The sequence below is a fragment of the Apodemus sylvaticus genome, chromosome 7 (genome assembly GCF_947179515.1).
Source record: "Apodemus sylvaticus chromosome 7, mApoSyl1.1, whole genome shotgun sequence".
Classification (NCBI taxonomy): domain Eukaryota; kingdom Metazoa; phylum Chordata; class Mammalia; order Rodentia; family Muridae; genus Apodemus; species Apodemus sylvaticus.
Window position 1 is genome coordinate 84,423,180 of NC_067478.1, and position 19,796 is coordinate 84,442,975.

At 47.4% G+C, this 19,796-nt stretch overlaps 2 protein-coding genes across 5 annotated transcripts in view; both read left to right on the top strand.

Moving 5' to 3' along the window:
• Positions 1-15,618, top strand: part of Kmt2a (lysine methyltransferase 2A) — an 80,417-nt gene extending 64,799 nt beyond the window's left edge. For all 4 annotated transcript variants that reach the window (XM_052188482.1, XM_052188484.1, XM_052188483.1 and 1 more), the window contains 9 exons: positions 173-253; positions 1,668-1,732; positions 3,565-3,735; positions 5,791-5,865; positions 7,857-8,035; positions 8,198-8,301; positions 9,100-9,183; positions 9,674-9,803; positions 10,797-15,618. In XM_052188482.1, coding sequence (XP_052044442.1) covers positions 173-253; positions 1,668-1,732; positions 3,565-3,735; positions 5,791-5,865; positions 7,857-8,035; positions 8,198-8,301; positions 9,100-9,183; positions 9,674-9,803; positions 10,797-11,072 — 1,165 coding nt within the window. In that variant the 3' untranslated portion in view covers positions 11,073-15,618. The remainder of the gene's footprint in view (positions 1-172; positions 254-1,667; positions 1,733-3,564; positions 3,736-5,790; positions 5,866-7,856; positions 8,036-8,197; positions 8,302-9,099; positions 9,184-9,673; positions 9,804-10,796) is intronic.
• A 413-nt stretch (positions 15,619-16,031) lies between these two features.
• Positions 16,032-19,763, top strand: Ttc36 (tetratricopeptide repeat domain 36). Its single transcript, XM_052189497.1, has 3 exons — positions 16,032-16,267; positions 17,358-17,546; positions 19,429-19,763. The coding sequence occupies exons 1-3, from the start codon at positions 16,159-16,161 to the stop codon at positions 19,689-19,691; spliced, it is 561 nt and encodes a 186-aa protein (XP_052045457.1). The 5' UTR covers positions 16,032-16,158; the 3' UTR covers positions 19,692-19,763.
• Positions 19,764-19,796: the final 33 nt, after the last annotated feature.

Below are 19,796 nucleotides of genomic sequence, written 5' to 3' on the forward strand. Positions count from 1 at the left end.
TTTTAACAGTCTCATTGGAAGCATAACGTTTAAAACATAGAGGACACTTCCCCTACCCTTATGCCCTCTTACTAGCTTTGTGACCATAGTTATTGTTGCAGGTTTATGAACTTTATCTGTCCAATGTGTATTTGCTGAAGGTTGCTTGAAAAGATACAATTCTTTCTTGTAGGACTCCAAGAGCAGACAGGGAGCAGCAGGGTGCAGCTGCAGTGGAACAGCCGTCGCAGAAGGAGTGTGGGCAGCCTGCAGGGTGAGCTGCAGATGACTGTTTACCACAAGTCACATAGGCTTCCCTGATTTGCATTGGGCTTTGTTTTGTTGTCAAGAGTGTTCTTGAGAGGCATCCCAAGGTGTGGATGTCTTCAATCCCAGAACTGGGGAGCTCAGGGAGGCTGACCTCTTAACAACTGAGCCATCTCCCCAGCCCCACAGTTTGGTTTTATTCTTTAGATATTTCTCTGTGTGGTCTTTATAAACATGTACATACTTTTATATTACATGGATGCTTGATGTACTTATGTTTTTGTTTTTGCACTTAATTGTTTTATATACCTCTTCCTGGGCTGGCATCCATGTGTGCTGTGTTCCAAGTGTTTCTTTGCTGCTTCTAGTGCTGTTGTATCTGCAGTAATTTACGTAGTTGGCTTCATGCATAATAGCATGCACTTGGGCTGTTTCAGGAGTTACTAAATTTGAAAAAGTGAAAATAGATGATCTGCTGGCCCGTGTAGCTGAGCTGTTTTCAGTTGAGCCAGCTAACTTAAATTGTATAGCACTGTCCCGAGACGTGGCTTTGTAGTTTTCCTACATGTAAGATCATGTGAAGAGGGCTGGAGAGATGGCTTGGTGTTTAAGAGCGCTGACTGCTCTTCCGAAGGCCCTGAGTTCAAATCCTAGCAACCACATGGTGGCTAACAACCATCCGTAATGAGATCTGACACCCTTTTCTGGTGTGTCTGAAGACAGCTACAGTGTGTTTACATAAAAATAAATATATTGGGTGGTGGTGGAGCACACCTTTGATCCCAGCACTTGGGAAACAGAGGCAGGCAGATTTCTGAGTTCGAGGCCAGCCTGGTCTACAGAGTGAGTTCCAGGACAGCCAGGGCTACACAGAGAAACCCTGTCTCAAACAAACAAACAAACAATATATATATTTATATTATATATAAATATAAATATAAAATTTTAAAAAAAGAACGAATTTCAGAGATACAGTCCACAGTCTCAGATACTTTTTGCCAGCATTGGGAAGAGATTTTGTAAAGCACGGTCTTGGGACTTGAGAGATGGCAAAGGAGTTAAGAATGCTTCCTGTTCTAGCAGAGCACCTGCGCTGGGATTTAGTGCGTCTCCAGCTTCTGTGAGCACCCACACAGTCCCAGGACACCTACACACACTAAACAAACATTTAAACACTGGCTGACCTAAATTTGATTCCTGAATCTCACAACGGGAGAGACTGTTCAACACCCGGGCATACATACACCCCAATAATAAATAACAAACTTTAAAGCACTTTTTCTTGGTAGTTGCTTTAAATAACTAATGGGGTATGTAGCAGATTATAAATTATTGTTTTTTGTTTTTTGGTTTTTTTTTTTTTTTTTTGAGTTGAAAACCAGCTAGCCCTGCCTCTCATGTCTGGTTTTCTTTTCATTCAGACCAGTGGCTGCTCTTCCAGAGATCCAGGCAACACAGAACCCAGCAAATGAGCAAGAAAATGCAGGTATGTGGTTGATGAATAGGTTATAGTCTAGAACTCTAAAGCCAGAAGAACTGTGTAAAAAAATCATCTATGTTAGCTGGGTGTGGTGGTGCACGCTGTGACCCAGCGCTTGGAAAACTGAGACAGAATCGTGAGTTTAAGGTGGGACTGAGCTGCAGAGTAGGCTTGAGGGCAGCCTGTGCTCCATCACAGTCTGAAACGTGAGAGAATCGCTGCATTGTCTCCGAGAGTCTGGGCGGGAGAGAAGCCAACAGTCTGGAGCTACGCTGTGACGCTGTGATACTGTGGCGCTGTGATGAGGAGCCCTAGGCCCAGCTGCCTTCAGTTGTGTTGTCTGTCATTAACTGCCAGGGTCAGATCTTCTTTTGCTAAACTGACTTTAAGGATGGTGACATTTTAGGTAGCTGATGATAACCTGTAGTAGTCTTTTGAGTTGTTTCTCCTATCTCATGGTACCTTGGGGAAATTCCCTTCCAGAAACTGGAGCGCTCTCTTTTAGGTATTTGGGATTTGATTCTAAAACCACATGCATCTCACAACTCGTTAGGTGTGAGCTAGCGCAGTTTGTAAACTCGTAAAGTTTCACTGTGTAATTAGTATAGTACCCACAGACCCTGAGCACATGGCCCAGGAGTCAGAGGCAGGAAAGTTGTCATGAGTTTGACGCCAACCTGGGCTACATAGTGAAGCTAGGCCAACCTTGACCTCAGAATGAGCTCTTGTCTTAGGAAAGTAAATTGATTGACTGAATAAATGATCATAAAAATGACTTCAAAATGAAGAGAAAGGCTCAGGCCTCGGACTCAGGCTATTACTATATCCTGCTGATTGGCCAGTTCCTCAAGCCCTGATTACAGGTAGACATGGTGGCTGAGGACACTTCGGTTTTCCCGTGTTTGTTCATGTATTCATTCATTCACTCACTCACCGCTTGGAATGAGGTCTCACCATGTTGTCCTCATTGGCCTAGAACTTTAGGGTAGCCTAGGCTAACATTGACCATCCTCTCTCAGCCTCAGAACAATAGGATTACAGGCAGGCATCACCACACCCAGCTGGGTTCTCGCACCTTTAAAAAGAAATCCAGCCAGGCTTGGTGCAGCAGCAGTACCTGGAAAGCAGAGACGGAAACGTAGCCTACATAGGAAGCTCCCAGGCCGCGCTGGCTACACACCGAGACCTTATCTCAGAAGAGTCAGTAGTAACACCTGCCTCAGTGGCTGTTGTTAGGATCCCATGAGACAATCTGGGTGAAGTCCTAGAAGAGCATCTGAGACATAATCATGCTTCACACATAGGAAGGGGATCTGTGCTTGCTTTGGTTTGGCTAGACCTTGATCCTATTGAGAGCAGTTATGTATGAAAAGAAAATGATCACATTGTCATACCAGAAGCTCTGCTACAAAAAAGAAATCTATTAAATATACCAGCATGTGCATGTGCGCGCGGACAAACACACACACACCATTTTAATACCCAGGGCAAGTTCTTAAGCCTCAGTGCTCTTACTGGTGAGTAGGGCTAACACTAAATACAGCATCTTCTCAAAAATGGACATGATGCATATAGAGCGAGTGGTTCTCAACCTTCCTAGTGCTATGACCTTTATGCTGTGGTGACCCCCCCCCAACCATAAAGTGATCTGTGTTGATACTTCATAACTGTAATTTTGCTACTGTTGTGAATAGCAATGCAAATATCTGTGTTTTCCGGTGGTCTTGGGTGAGCCCTGTGACGGGGCCATGTGTTGGGACCCACCAGTAGAGAGCTGCTGGTGCATCACATAGCACTTGGTGCACACTGGCTTTAGCAAATACTGTCTTCCACCGTAGAACCTAAAGCAATGGAAGAAGAAGAGAGCGGTTTCAGCTCTCCTCTGATGCTTTGGCTCCAGCAAGAACAAAAGAGGAAGGAGAGCATTACTGAGAGAAAGCCCAAGAAAGGACTCGTGTTTGAAATTTCGAGTGATGATGGCTTTCAGATCTGTGCGGAGAGTATTGAAGGTAAGTGGCTTGTAAGGTCAGCCTTCCATCCGGCCTGCTGCTGCGGCCGCTCCTGTGCACAGAAGCTTGCCTTGTTGAAGAAGCACAAGTGCTAAGAGCTGCAGGTGGTGTGGGACACACTTAGACTACCCTCTCAGCTCTTCCTGACACCTCCAGCGGTGGGTGCCATCGCCTCTCTGTGGCTTCTCCCTCGCGCTCTCTGCAGTGCCCCTGGCTCCCCTCGGTGACTGCCAGCTCTACATGGTCTGCCTCCTGCATCTGGGAAGCTCCCAGTGCACATGTTCTGGTCCAGTCGCAGCCATGTAGCCCTGAGCTCTCAGGAAAGGCTGTGAGTTTAGTGAAGGCCTTCTAGGCAGTAAGTACTAGGGATGTTGAAAGAAATGAAAGACTCCTGGGTGAGTTGGAGCTATTCCAAACCTGGGGAGAGGACCTAACAGAGCCACTTACAGGGGATCTGGAATTTGCGTTAGCTAAAGAGGAATGCAGGGAGCTTTGCACAAAAAAAAAAAAAAAAGAAAAGAAAAAAAAGAAATGTAACAAAGCTAGAAAACCTTTGGTTTTCAATAGTATTAAATGGAAATAACTTTGAACAGTGGAAGGAAAATTAGGAGGTGAATTGGGCACAAGTTGGTAAGAGAGCCCATAGTGACAACTGATGAGATAATTCAGGAGGCTCTGTGTGCCAGCTCCTTACGAGATAGGCCAGAACCAGGCCTGATATAACTTTTTAAAAATTCAATAAATAAAAGTGGCTGGAGTACAGATCAGTGTGAAAGTTCTTGTCTAGCGTGTGGAGAACCTTAGGTTTGATCCCCAACACCTCGAGGGGATGGAGGAGACTGAGTTAGAGACACTGGGAGGTATGAAATTCTTGTTGAAATACCAGGTAAGAAAGACCTCATGGGAAGAGGAGGAAGGCAAGGTGGACAACTTGGTAACTCATACATGGATATGAGCTGAGAGAGAACAGTCAAAGATACTTGGACCTGGATGTGGCCTAAGCTGGGTGGTGGTGTCACATGTCTTTAATCTTAGCACTTAGCGGGCAGGGGCAAGGCAGATCTCTGTGAGTTCAAGACCAGCTTGGTGTATAGTAAGTTCCAGGAGAAATAGGGCTCTCTGTCTCAGAACCCTGTCTCAAAAAAGCAAAACAAAACAAAAGCGAAAAAGGAAATGTGCATCCTTAAAAAATAATAGACAAGCATTATGAAGATTAAGTATAAGGCCGGGTGTGAGCCAGGCGTGCTGGGGCATCCTGCAGTCCCACACTCCAGAAGCAGAGCCAGCGAGATTGCCATGCATTCAAGGCCAGTTTGGGTGATGAAGTGAATTGCAGGCTAGCCTGGGCTACAGTATGAAACTTTGTCTCTATTAAAAATAAAAGAGAGAGGGATCATGATGATCCCCGTCCTTTTATATATTAACTTTTGTTGTTGTTGAGATAGGGTCTCACTGTGTAACCTTCACTGGCCTGGGACTCACTGTAGATCAGACTGACTTCAAAATCACAGGGATCCATGGGCTTCTGCTTCCAGAGAGATGAGATTGAAGGCGGACACCACCACACCCATCCCTGCTAACCATTTTTTTTTTTTTTTTTTTTTTTTTTTGGTGTTTGGTTTTTAGTTTTTCTGAGACAGGGTTTCTCTGTGTAACCCTGGCTATCCTGGAACTCACTCTGTAGACCAGGCTGACCTCGAACTCAGAAATCCGCCTGCCTCTGCCTCCCAGAGTGCTGGGATCACAGGCGTGTGCCACCACTGCCCAGCCCTGCTAACCTTTTAAAAAGTTAATTTTAAGGTTAGGAATGGTGATATATAGACATGGATACTTGGGGGATTTAGAAAGCACCAGTATCTTTGCTGCTCTGGCCCGTGGTCAAAGGAAGCCTGCTAAACAGTGCTTGGTCGCTTCCCACATGCTAAATTGACTGAGGATAGCCGAACCTGACATCAGCTGTGGGGCAATTCTCCACACCAGGGACTGTGCTGGTGGCGGTAGGACATGATGGCACAAATTCTCTCCCACCTACAGTTTTCCTCTATTTCCTTGCAGATGCCTGGAAGTCGCTGACAGATAAAGTCCAGGAAGCACGATCGAATGCCCGCCTGAAGCAGCTCTCGTTTGCAGGTATTGGCTGATGCTGCTTGCTGTTACTGGCAGTTTGTTAGTGTCTGCTCAGAAATGAATGTAAAAAAAAATTAAAAACTATTTAAATAAATCGCTCAGGGCTGTAGGTTGTAACTCATACACCATCCACTTTACCCATTTCCGTACAGTTCAGTGATTTTCAGCCTATCTACCACAGATGTGCGTACCATCTTATGACCTAAGCTCACTCCTAACCCTGGTGCCTGGGATCTGCCTAGTCTGGATAGTTCACATGAGTGACTCTCAATCTGTGACTGTCTTCTCTCAGTCAGTGCTTTCAGCGTCCTCTCTACACTAGGGCGTGGAGCTCAGTGGTCATGCTCGAGTTCAGTCCCTAGCACCACATTAATGGGGTTTTATTTCTAAATGTGCCACAGATATAAACTTCATGTTTGTTGGCATTGTATATGATCCTAGCACAAGCCCAACCTTAAAATAGAGAGCTTATTCACAATAAACACCTTCATTCTGTATCTAATAATAATGCCGGGGGCTGGAGAGATGGCTCAGCGGTTAACAGCACTGGCTGTTCTTCCAGAGGTCCTGAGTTCAAACCCCAGCAACCACATGGTGGCTCACAACTATCTGTAATGGGATCTGACGCCCTCTTCTGGTGTGTCTGAAGACAGCAATAGTCGCTCATATAAATAAAATAAATAAATCTTTAAAAAAATAATAATAATAATGTCAGAGATTTTTTTCAGTATTAGGGATTGAACCTAAGATGTCAGACATACTAGGCAAGTACTCCACACAGCCATAATCAGAGGCCCTAAGAAGCCATATTTTAGTTGAAATATCATATATTTAATAAAGATGTGTAGAACATGAGTGTTTGCTACCGCAGAAGGAATCGTGACAGTGATTACAGAACCTCAATACAGTGTCTTGTTTCTTTAAAATGCCTTTTAACCATCCATGCCCAAACACCTATACAAATGTGCTGGCGTGTGTGTGTGTGTGTGTGTGTATATATATATATATATATATATATATATATATATATATATATATTATTTTTTTTTTACTGTTTTATTGGGTTCTTACATGTCTACCTTCCTTCTAACCCTTATTCCACCCTAATCCCTCCTGATCCCCTGACACCAGCTAGAAGAAAAAGAAGGTTAGAGGGGAAAGGGAGCCATAGACCTCTTTAAGCTTCTTCCTGCTGATTAGGGACAATGAGTTTCTTGGGTAAAGTCCAGTCCGTGTTGTCAGGATATCGCCAATTTCTTCTTTTTTATTTGCTCATGAATACTTGACAGTCTACAACAACAGCAACTAAAAGCAGCAGGGGAGCAGCATCTGCCCGCTTCTTCCTCCGAGCACCTTCCACCCCTCTGGGGCTCTGCCATTTATCTCCTCTCCAGAGTCCCCAGAATTCCAAACATAAACTATGTGCAGCTGGCAAAAATCATGCTCTTCCTAGAGCAGAAGACAGTCAGATTGACGGCTGTGAACACATCCCACACCTGGGGTTAAAACAAAAACATACTCACATAACTGTTTTTTTGTAAGAAACCAAAATTCCCACTACAGATATATTCTCATAAAATAAAGAGAAATTTTGAATGCTTCTACTATTGAAAAGGTGAGGTGTGTTGAGTTCTCAGAGCACTTTACCTAGTATATACAAGGCTCTTGTTCAGTCTTACCCAAAACAAAGCCCTTGTGAGTCCTACATTAGGTGGCCATTATGAGCATGAAATGAAGTGGCACATGGCACTTCTATACACGCAGCACACAGGAGTCAGGCCAGAGCTTGGTGGGTGCAGTTTATGGTAACCATTCATTCCTACTGGCAGATGGATGTGCCTTTATTTCACTAGCATTCTATGGCTAACTTCTAAATGTCTGATGTTCCTGACCCTGGGTAGCCTTGGGCTGCTACTCTCTGACAGAACCATTTGTTAATGCCATACAGCTTCCTGTTGGCTGAGCACTTAGCACCCTGGCCTTTCGTTCCGTAGGTGTGAGCGGTCTGAGGATGCTGGGCACTCTCCACGACGCCGTGGTGTTCCTGATCGAGCAGCTGTCCGGTGCCAAGCACTGTCGGAATTACAAATTCCGTTTCCACAAACCAGAAGAGGCCAACGAACCCCCCTTGAACCCGCACGGCTCAGCCAGAGCTGAGGTCCACCTGAGGCAAGTTCCGTTTTGTCTTACGAGCATTTGAGGTCCTGGCTTTATTATCTAATGACAGCTCTTGCCCCGCTTGCCCTCTGAGATCTTCAGTAGAAATGGCACCATCTTTACTCCTTTATTAGAACATTTCTCTAAAAACAAACCTTAATCTTTTGGCTCCAGGAAGTCAGCATTTGACATGTTTAACTTCCTGGCTTCTAAACATCGACAGCCCCCTGAATACAACCCTAATGATGAGGAAGAGGAAGAGGTCCAGCTCAAGTCCGCACGGTAGGAAATCAAGCCCACTCACCCAGCACTCACGCTCTAGTGGCTCTTACACTGAACAAGAGGGTAATGTAATATACAGCAGACTACTGCTTCTTAAGTAGGCTGTGACGTGGAACTGCCGTTAATATTTGTGAATTTGTTACTAGCCATCAGAACTCCGCTCTTCAGCTGGGCATGGTGCTACATACTTGTAATCCCAGCATTCAGTAGTTAGAAGCAAAGGGATCTCGGGTTTAAGATCAGCTCAGGCTACACTCTGAGCTTAAGTTAAAAGCCAGCTAGAGTGACATAAGACCCTGTCTCAAATAAAAGAAATAAAAGAATGAAGAATGTGGGGGCAGCGGTGGATGGCAATATCCTGGGTGACATTTGGAAGACTGAGTCCCAGTTTACACTGAGGTAGCAGTAGCTGAAGAAGAAATTTGAATAATTGTAGGATGCATGTATTCTTTAACAGTAGCCTATCCTAATAGTATGTGATACCAGTCACCATTGTCCTAAAGAGCCGTGTTTATTTATTAATATGGAGCTAGTCAGCATGGGCACATGCCTGTGGTCCCAGCACTCAGGAGGCCGAGGCAGGAGTGTATTGCCTCAAGTTTGAGGTTAGCCTGGGTCACAAAGACCTTGCCTAGAGAAAACCCACAGTAAATTAATTCAGGTGCAGTGGGGTCTCAGGAGGCAGAGACAAAGGTTCTGAGGCATTCTCCGCTGAAAGTGATCAAGTGCGCTTACTGTGCTGGTGCCGTCAACCCACTCTCAGAACACTGAGTTCATGATGTCATTCCTCTCTCTTAGGAGGGCAACAAGCATGGATCTCCCGATGCCCATGCGATTCCGGCACTTAAAAAAGACTTCTAAGGAGGCGGTTGGTGTCTACAGGTAGGGTTGCGGTTGTAGAATTTGAGAAAACTAACATTTTTCCAGATAAAGTGGACTGACTACTCAAGTGGACATGTCTCCTCTGGTTATTGAGGTCTCTATAGATTTACTGCAGGGCATGTCACACCCTGCAGTGCTTGGTGGATAGTCATTAGTGTTTAGTAATTTGTCAGTACAGGTCATACAGATGAGGTGGGGCAAGACTTTCTTCACCTATTCACACAATTAGTTTTAAAATTTGTGTTTTAGTATCTGGAGAGATAGCTCGATCATTAAAAACACTCCCTGCCCTTACAGAGAACCTAAGTCTGATTTCCAGCAGTTGTTGACTGCTATCTGTAACTACAGTTCCTTTTGACCGCCACAGGCAGCAGGCATGTACAAGATACACATGCATACATGCAGGCAAAACACTCATACACATAAAAAATAAATCTAAACATTTTTTAAAAAGAAATTTATGCTTGATTTTTTGGCCTCCATGGCCTAGGTCTCCCATTCACGGTCGGGGTCTTTTCTGTAAGAGAAACATTGATGCAGGAGAGATGGTGATTGAATATGCCGGCAACGTCATCCGCTCCATCCAGACGGACAAGCGGGAGAAGTACTATGACAGCAAGGTGCGTGCCCCAGCTTACTCCCGGGTTCCTCTGGTCGCTGTAGGTAGGACCAACGAGCCTTTGCCTGCTCCTTGGATCCCAAAGAATCGCATGCTTTCACGTCAGGGCTGGGTAGCTGCAGCTGTTGCTGGGCTGCAGCTGTTGCTGTTGTCTGGAGGTAGAGTTGAGTTCATAAGACTTTTTTTTTTTTTTCTTCTTCGAGACAGGGTTTCTCTGTATAGCCCAGGCTGGCCTCGAACTCAGAAATCCTCCTGCCTCTGCCTCCCAAGTGCTGGGATTACAGGCGTGCGCCACCACCGCCCGGCTTGTATAAGACCTTTTTAAAATATTGTATATATTTTGTGATGCGCCCATAAGTGTTCTGAGCTCCTCTGAGGATTAGTAAATAAAGCTGCTCCTTGATGATCGGTCGGTCTGTGCATCCCAGGATCAAAAGAACGTGGCTAGTTTTCCTCCAGTGTAGTGCCTATAATCTAGAAAATCCTTCTCAAAGCATGTTAAAAATAGTTACTCTGAGAAGTGTGTAAATTGTAGAAGAATCTTGGCACCTCTGTGGTTATGGGAAACATCAAGGGCAGCATAACACATGTTTTTAAACCTGAGAGATAACAAGTTCCACCAGGTATAATGCCTTGCCTGTCACCCCAGCACCTAAGCTAGCATGGGCAGCCTCAGGCCCAAGGCCAATCTGGGCGACCTAGCGAAAATCCTATGACAAACCCTAAGATGGCTCAGTGGGTAAAGGTGCCTGCTGTCAAGTCTGGTTACCTGAATTATGTCCCCAGACCCCATGTGGTAGAAAGGGAGGTGTGATTCCCACAAGTTATCCTCTGGCCTTCACCCATGTCCCATAGCACTTGAAAGCAAGCCTAAGTTCAGACTGAGAATGAGGCTCAGTGGTAGACCCCTTGCCTGCTTAGCATTTGTAAGACTTCAGGTTTGTTTCAATAAAATCTTAAGTAAATAAAATGGTTCCTTCTCTTTGGTGTGTAGGGCATTGGCTGCTACATGTTCCGGATTGATGACTCGGAGGTCGTGGACGCCACCATGCATGGGAACGCTGCTCGCTTCATCAACCACTCCTGTGAGCCTAACTGCTACTCCCGGGTCATCAATATTGATGGGCAGAAGCACATTGTCATCTTCGCCATGCGTAAGATCTACCGGGGGGAGGAGCTCACCTATGACTACAAGTTCCCCATCGAGGACGCCAACAACAAGCTGCCCTGCAACTGTGGCGCCAAGAAATGCCGCAAGTTCCTCAACTAAAGCTGCTCATCTGCCTGTGATGGAGTACCAGGACCCAGGGCCACGCAGAGCCATGCTGAAGGACTTCCCAGCACCCAAGAGCTCCAAGGATTGAGCGGGCAGTGGAGGGTCCTCTGGCTGAGCACCCTAGTGTCCCATGTGCACATCATGTGATCATAGTCTTGGAGAGAGAAGGGTCTCCAAGAAAAGATCCCCAATGGCTTTCTCCTGGGCCCTCTCTGGAAAAACCTGGGGAACTGGTTTCTGAGAGAATTCGCCTACAAGGAGCATGTCGAGGGTTCCTTACAGTGGGAGATGGGGTCTGAGCATGTCCTCAAAGAGCAGTTTGCCGGCCTCATCTTAGCCCTCTCCCAAGCCCTAAAAGTGACGGGTCAGACAAGACCCCAGATACAGGGTTGGTAGGATACCTGGTAGTTTGCCAGTTAGGCCAGTCCTGTGGTTATCTGTTGAGCAGACAGACAGCCTGGTGGTTTTCCCTACTATCTGCCCACTTAAGAGTTCACTTTGGTTGGGAGACAGGTTTCCTAACACCTCTGGTGTCAAAAGGCTGTCTTGGGGTTGTGCCAATTAATTACCAAACATTGAGCCTGTGGCTGTAAGTGGGAGTGTTACCCTGTGAGCCTTACCATAGCCGGTGACCTTTCGTGATGATAGGAGCGGCTCCCTCTCCATCCCTTCTCTGTACTCCTCCCCTCCTCCGCCCTTCATCTGCTGCTTTCCCATTCTTTCTGGGTAGTGGGAGCTTGCCTCCCTGCTCAAGGACACTCCCTACTTGGTCTAGGCAGTGCCTACAGAAAGTTCCCCCCAAGCCTGTAAGCACTCCAGGTGGGAAGTGGGCAGGAGCCGTCGGCCGTAACCAGACAGAAATCGGAGATATCGTAAAGCTCCATTGAGACTTTGAAAGAGATATGTGTAGCAAGATTTTTTTAACAGAAGGCTAAAGATTATTGAAATAGGATTTGAGTCATGCAACAGCCAGAGAGTACAATAGCAGGAGAAACCTGGCCCCTTCCTAGGACTTGCGTACTTTCTTTTCCCTTTCTGAAGACATAGGAAGATGAATTTCTAAAAGGTCAGTGTCTAGCTGAAAGAACACTAATCGGATTTCAAGGCCCCAAACTTGGGGGTTCAGACCACATGCGCTAAGGGACCTCTGCCACCTGCGTGCAGCCCGTGGCTGAGCGAGTTCAATGACACTACTGCCCTATTACTGCTTAGGAGGTGGACAGCCAGCAGCAAACGTTTCTTTCTTCCCCCAAGACAGTGTCTTGAACCTGTTAAATTAAGTCATTGGATTTTCCTCTGTTCTGTTTACAGTTTACTATTTAAGGTTTTATAATGTAAATATATTTTGTATATTTTTCTATGCGAAGCACTTCATAGGGAGAAGCACTTATGACAAGGCTATTTTTAAACCGTGGTATTATCCTAATTTAAAAGAAGATCAGTTTTTAATGATTTTTTATTTTCATAGGATGAAGTGAGAGAAAATATTCAGCTGTCCACACACAGTCTGGTCTTTCCTGCCCGGCTCCCCCCTGGAAAGTGTACTTTTTTTGTTGTTCCATGTGTAGCTCGTTTGTGCCCGTTGACATAAATGTTCCTCGGGTCTGCTCTTTATGGTCATTGAGAAAGAAGGTCACCGCTCCGTGAGGCCACTGCCCTCCATGGCCCAGGATCGAGGGTGCAGAACCTTAGCACAGCAGTGTCTCCTCTTGGCTGCGCCGCCCCCTCCCTGTGCATCAGCTCCAGTGCGAAGCAGCAGGCTCCACTTCCTCCCCCTCCTCCTCCCGAGATGCTGCAGCGTGACATCTGCTGTCACTCCCTGCCTCATAGATCATCCCCTTTCCGTCTCTGCCCACCAATCCCTTGTACCTGCAGAGAACCCACTGACCGCCTCCTGCCCTCTCGGCAGCTTGTCGTACCTGAAGCACACAGTATGACCACTCACGATCAAGCAGATCTCTGCGCCTGCCACAAGGTTCCAGGGTAGTCCGAGTGGAGGGCAGGGCATCCTTTCTCTTGTGGAAGTCAGCAAAGCAATATGATGCAGCCCAGAACTCTCTGCCAGGACCCGTGGCTCTGCTGTGCCTTCCATCCTGGGCTCCCTTTCCTTCCATGACCTTAAGAACTTTGTCTGGTGGCTTTGCTGGAACATTGTCACTGTTTCCACTGTGGGAAGCCCAGCACTGTGGCCAGGATGGCAGAGATTTCCTTGTCATCATGGAGAAGTGCCAGCAGGGGACTGGGGAAAAGCACTCTACCCAGACCTCCCCTCCCACCCTCCTTTTGCCCGTGAACAAGATGCAGTGGCCCAGGGGGTTCCACTAGTGTCTGGTTTCCTTTCTTATTGCACTGTGTGAGGTTTTTTTGTAAATCCTTGTATTCCTATTTTTTTTTATGAAAAAAATTAAGCTGCATTTGTTACTGAAATGATTAATGCACTGATGGGTCACGCGTTCATCTTGAGAGAGACCCAAAGGCCAGTCAGAGGGTGGGGGGAACTCAGCTATCAGACCTAGTCACTGCCCTGCTAGGCCATGCTGTACTGTGAGCCCCCTCCTCATCCTCTTTCTACAACCCCAATCCCTGAGGACGGGCGGGGGTGGGGGAGAACCCACCTTTCCTCCCCCTCCAGCTGGTTTGCCCTGCCCTCCCCCCACAGTCAACCACAGAAACGAGAAATTCCTCTTTCAGCTCAGCCTTGAGTCCATTGCCAAAATTCAGCATACCTGCCAGCAACTTGGGGGATAAGCCAGAGTATCCCCACAAGCGGGAGATAAGGCAACAAAACAGAAGGCACAGCTGTCTCCAAAACACATCTGCTTTGTTTTAAAAGTGACCAAGAGAACCTCCGCACAAAAGTGTAGGTTGAGGACTCTGCGCTGGGTCATTCCCAAGAATCCCCCAAGGGGCAACCCACAGCCCCAGGAGTGACAGCTGCGGACCTCGCCGGTTCTCGGAGAGCCAGCTCACTTCAGCTTTGCTGCTAGAACCTGTTGTGGCTGCATTTCCTGGTGGCCAGTGACAACTGTAACCAGAATAGCTGCATGGCGCTGACCCTTTGGTCGGAACTTGGCCCTGGGCTCCCTCACTGCTGCCCACCGTGTCCAGCACAACCCCTCCCTGTTTTTAAACCAATCACAATTAAGGAGGAAGCCCTGGCTCTTCTTAGGCTTTCAGCCCAAACTCCTTTTTCAGGACCCAGCTCACCTCTCACCACACCCCCACCTCACCCCGGCCAATCCAATAAGCACCATGCAGCAACCTTGATTTTAAAAAAAAGAAGAAGAAAAAAAAAAAGAAGAAAAAAACCTAAAAATAAAATAAAAAAATAGAACACATACAAAAAAATCTTTTAATGAATGTATCTTTCTAAAGGACTGACGCTCAATCAAATACCTGAAAATACTAGAGGTCACAGCCTCACCAGATGTTAACTTTTATTGGATTTGGGATTCTTTTTCATAGAAACCAAGTTGTTTTTTGTTGTTGTTGTTATTGTTTTTTTTTTTTTTTTTTTTTTTAAGGAAAAGCGGGTCATTGCAAAGGGCTGGGTGTAATTTTACGTTTCCTTTCCTTCATTTTAAAGCAATACAAAGTTATTGAGCAGATAGTTTTGTGCCGAATCATGAATACCAGTCAAGTCTCACACTCTGAAAACTTGCAGCCTTTCTGTTTGTTTGTTTTGGTTTTCAAATAAATATAAATATATATATATAGGAACTAATATAGGAATGCACCATTGTAACAGAGCCTAGTTCAGTCCACGGCTTTTACTTCTTCTCTTAACACTATAGATAAGGATTGTGCTACAGTTGCTAGCTAGTCAAGGCAGGAAAGTGTCAGGCTCCCCGTGACGGTGACCCGTCCCCAGATGAGCGTGCAAAGCAGATATGCTGTCACCTGGGTTCTGCCTGCCTGTGAATGTTGCCAGTCGGTACCCGTACTCCTCCTCTCTCTGCTTCCGGTTATGAATGTTGGGGTCACCACCTGCATTTAGGGGGAAATTGTGTTCTGTGCTTTCTGGTATATCTTGTTTTGAGGTACACTAGTTCTGTCTTTCAACCAAGAAAAAAATAGACTTGTGGTGTTTCTTCCCCTGAACTTTTAACAGTCTCCTTAGCAAATACAGGTAGTTGAATAATTGTTTCCCAAGCTGGACAGTGACAGCTTCATTTCTAGAATAAGACATTTCTCTACAGCTGTGTCATGTACAATGGATCTTTTGGGGGTTTTGTTTGTTTGGTTTGCTTCCTTTTTTCCTTGTGTTCTTCCAAGCTTCTGGTTAGAGACAAAATGGGTGGGGGGGGAAGGAAAATGTGTCTAAAGTCCATCAGTGTTAACTCCCTGAGACAGGGATGAAGGAAAATACTTTAATAGTTCAAAAAATAATAATGCTGAAAGCTCTCTACGAAAGACTGAATGTAAAAGTAAAAAGTGTACATAGTTGTAAAAACAAAAAAAGGAGTTTTTAAACATGTTTATTTTCTATGCACTTTTTTTTATTTAAGTGATAGTTTAATTAATAAACATGTCAAGTTTATTGCTGCACTCTGCTAAGCTTCCTTTTGGCCTTGGGGGTGGGGTGGGGGAGGGAGGGAGGGAGGGAGGGAGGGAGGGGCTTGTAAATGGGTTACCTGCTGCCTTCCAGCCTCCCTTCTTTAAGATGGAATCACTCAGCTGACTCCCTTGTCTGGAGTGTCCTCCCTCGGTGAGCAGGGCTGCATCACTGTCTGCCTATCTCATTTAATAGGAGGTTTAAGTAGTGGTTTTTAAGCAGACTATAATAAAATGAAAGCATATTAGATACCTTCCACCTCCGCTCCACCTTAAAGCTGAAACAAGATTTGTTTATTTTGTGTTGGGGGTGAGGGTTCAGTTGGGAAATACTGAAAAGCCTCCCAGCCAGGTCGGTAGCCCTGGCCACTGAGGCTGAACCAAGGATTGGAAGGCACCACTCTGAACTTGAGGCGGTCCCCAAACAACTCCTCCATTTACAGCATCTGCCAACCAGAGGCTCTACCCTGTGCCCGCCATCTTCCTCCACCCCGGTTGGGACTTTGGGACTTTGGAGCTGGGCATCATGGGGACTCCAAATGATCAGGCAGTGTTGCAGGCCATCTTCAACCCTGATACCCCCTTTGGAGATGTTGTTGCATTGGACCTAGAAGAAGCGGAGGAGGGAGATGAAGGTGAGCCCTTGACGCTGGTGTCTACTCTGTAGGCTGCCTGGCAGGCCCCTGGGATTTCATACAGGACATGGTGAGGCCTGACCCCTCGGGCTATCTTTGCAGGTTATTTCAGAGACTGGAGTCTGAGAGGTCCTCTGAATTTCAACGTGTGGGTCAGGTGTTGGCAGGAGTGGATCTGCCAAGAGAAAGCCAGAGTTTCTCCCTGTCGTTCAGTCCCACACCTCTAAGCCTACCACTAAAATCTTCCATGATCCAAGCTTGACTGTGCTGGCTTAAGTCAACCACTGAAATATTTGACATTTTGAATGTCACACCCACCCTCGCCACAGCAAGGATGGAAGACAAACAGGACAGGATGGGGCTCAGCTGGCCCATCCTGACAGCAGGCAGAGCTTCATTTGTTACACATTATTATGAGCTAGACACCGAGCTAACTCTTCCAGGGGAAGAGCATGGTCCACTGCCTGATAATGAAGATGTTTGGGGCTTTGCTTCTGCAGGAGTGGAGCCTGAGCCTTGCTGAAGTTTTAGAGTAAAAAACTGAAAAATGAGCCGGGCAGTGGTGGCGCAAGCTCGTAATCCCAGCACTCTGGGAGGCAGAGGCAGGCAGATTTCTGAGTTCGAGGCCAGCCTGGTCTACAGAGTGAGTTCCAGGACAGCCAGGGCTACACAGAGAAACCCTGTCTCGGAAAACCCAAATCCAAAAAACCCCCCAAAAAAATGAAAAATGGATCTGGAGTGATTTTCATGACTTAGGATGGTTACAGTGGCCTTTGTGACAGTAAAGCAAAATGAGGAGAGGCCACAAAGCTGAAGAAAGGCTTCAGATCTGCACTCCACACCCTGGGGCTGTAGTCTAGATGAAGTCTCTTAGCCGAGGAGAACCGCCCAGTGCCTCTTTCTCAGGTCTCTTAGCCATGCTCCCAGTTTTACTGACCTCAGCCACTATCCCTGACTCTGCAAGTCACCTTGCTGTGTGACCCACACCCGGTTGGCTCATTCGGGTGTCAGAATGCCAAAGCCCAAGGTGGCTTCCTGTTTTCTTCCCTACTGTCCACGTGTCCCTGCCTTGTTTCTTCCCCCGGTGCAGATGGAGTGTTCCCTCAAGCGCAGCTGGAGCACTCCAAGGCTCTGGAGCTGCAGGGAGTGAGGGCGGCAGAAGCCGGGGACCTCCACACAGCCCTGGAGAGGTTTGGTGAAGCCATTAGCCTGCTACCTGAGAGAGCCTCTGCCTACAACAACCGGGCCCAAGCCCGTCGGCTCCAAGGGGATGTAGCAGGTGAGGGGAAGACACCAGAGACCCTCCAGAGAACGGACCCCTCCCAGGAAGGGCAGAGATGAGTTGGTTGGTTGTGGGTGGAGAACAGAGGAACAGAGACATGAAACTCCCTGACATCTTTGTTCTTACCTATAAAATCCAAGACAGTATGGGTTCTATACTGTCCTGAGACTATATGAGAATCAAGAGACTGCATTCTGCTCATGGGTTTAATAAGAGCCTTCTAGGCAACGGGAAGCTTGAAGTGGAGAAAACATTTGTAGAGCAGCAGTTCCTGGGAACTAGGTATTATGCACACAACTAGGCTGGAGTAACAATCCTCCTGACCCCCCCCCCCCCAGAGGGTATTATTGTCCTTCCATTGCAGAGAAAAAGAAAAGGAAGCATGCAGAGGTTGAGTAGCCTCCTTATCATTCCCCCAGGCAAGAAGTGGCTGAGCTCCAATATGAACCCAAGTAGTGGAGCTCCAAATCCCATGAATCTGGCTCTCTAGGGAGCCAAGAATTAGGGAACAGCAGGGAAATGTGAGAGGAAGCAGCATGGGTTCCTCTTCCTGAGGGTGGGTTCTGGAAGATGAGCGATGTCCCTCGGGGCCTAGAAAGGATGCATAGGCTTGGGAGGCTTCCGATCTCCAAGGGTGGAGCAGGCCCCGTGGAAGGGAGGGAAGTTGAACCCTGCAGAGGCAGACAGAGATCCAAGGGTGACAAGCTAGACATGTCGGATGAGAAGGTGTTTGCCACTCAGGGATTTGGCCTGGGCAGGGAAGGTAACTGGATCAAACCTTCAGTTTCTGTGGCTGGGCTGGGCTGGATCCTAGGAGAGAGGGGACAGGTCTAGGAGTTGGAGGCCAGGTGGATGTGAAAACTTAAGGGGAGACCTGGTATCGAAGCAGGTCATAGATACGACTAGCCGGTGGGGTGTTCCTAGGACCTAAACTAGAGAATTGGGACTCCATCCTAACGACAGTAGGATGTAGCCCAAGAACTCCTTCTGGAGGCTTGTTGGTGACAACCTATAGATCGAAAGCCCGGAGATGCAGAGGTAACCCCACTTGTGAGGCTTGGATTCCTGCAGACTAGCTGTGAGGAGGGAAACTGAGCTGCTCAGTCCCTGAGGGAAGCTCAGCCTTTCTCCTCGGTGGTGCTGAGCAATCAAGGGTCCCCCCCCCCAAGCCCCCCTCCCTGGCAGCCTCTTCAGGAGACTAGAGAATATGAACTAAGGCAGGGTCCAAAGAGAGCGGCTGGTAGACCTAAAGGAAACCCTAAGCTGGCTGCCTGAGGTTCCGGGATGAGTTCTGAGACTCAGTCCAAGTACGTTCCTCTGAGAATCACAAAAATAAAACAGGGCAGCCAGCTCCGGCGCCAGGACCTTCTAATGAAATAAGATACAGAGTAATGAAGACCGTGGAGATAATGAAGGAGAAACTGGGAAAAGTGCCGCTTTCGTAGCCTGCACTGGAAAAGAGGAGACTGACTATAGCAGGAAACAGTTGTGTAGCCAACGGTATGTTTTTTGAACTCTAGGATTCAGAATGGGTTACCAAGCACACAGTAGCTGCTAAGCTTCGCTTATGTGAACTACAACTATTTGGCAATTGGTAGATTCACTAACACAATGGCCAAATCTTCTGGAAAACATTCACTTTTAGGTGCATCAGTGTTAGGACATGCCAGGAACAAGGCCGGGAGAGCCTTGGACTTTGAACTATGTCCTTGGGCGGCCTCCAAGCCAGTTCTAGCAACCCTTCATCTCCTTGTTAAAAATAATCCCTCATGGTTCAAAAGTCTGCTGCACGAAGGAGGGGGTGGGCAGCTCGGCAGGTGGGCTGGGGCTCGGTTGCCCACACCCGGCTGACCCGCGCCCTCTCTCTGTCGGCCCATAGGCGCCCTGGAGGACTTGGAGCGCGCGGTGACGTTGAGCGGCGGCCGGGGTCGCGCCGCCCGCCAGAGCTTCGTGCAGCGCGGACTGCTGGCGCGATTTCAGGGCCGGGACGACGACGCCCGCAGGGACTTCGAGCAGGCTGCGCGACTGGGCAGCCCGTTCGCTCGGCGCCAGCTGGTGCTGCTCAACCCGTACGCCGCGCTGTGCAACCGCATGCTGGCCGACATGATGGGGCAGCTGCGCGCGCCCACCAACGGGCGCTGAGCGCGGCCCGCAGGATGATGGAGAGGGGGACCCTGACCCAACCAGGACCCAATAAAACTTCCGGGACTCTGACTGCGTCTGCTCTTTGTCCGCCTGCTTACTAAC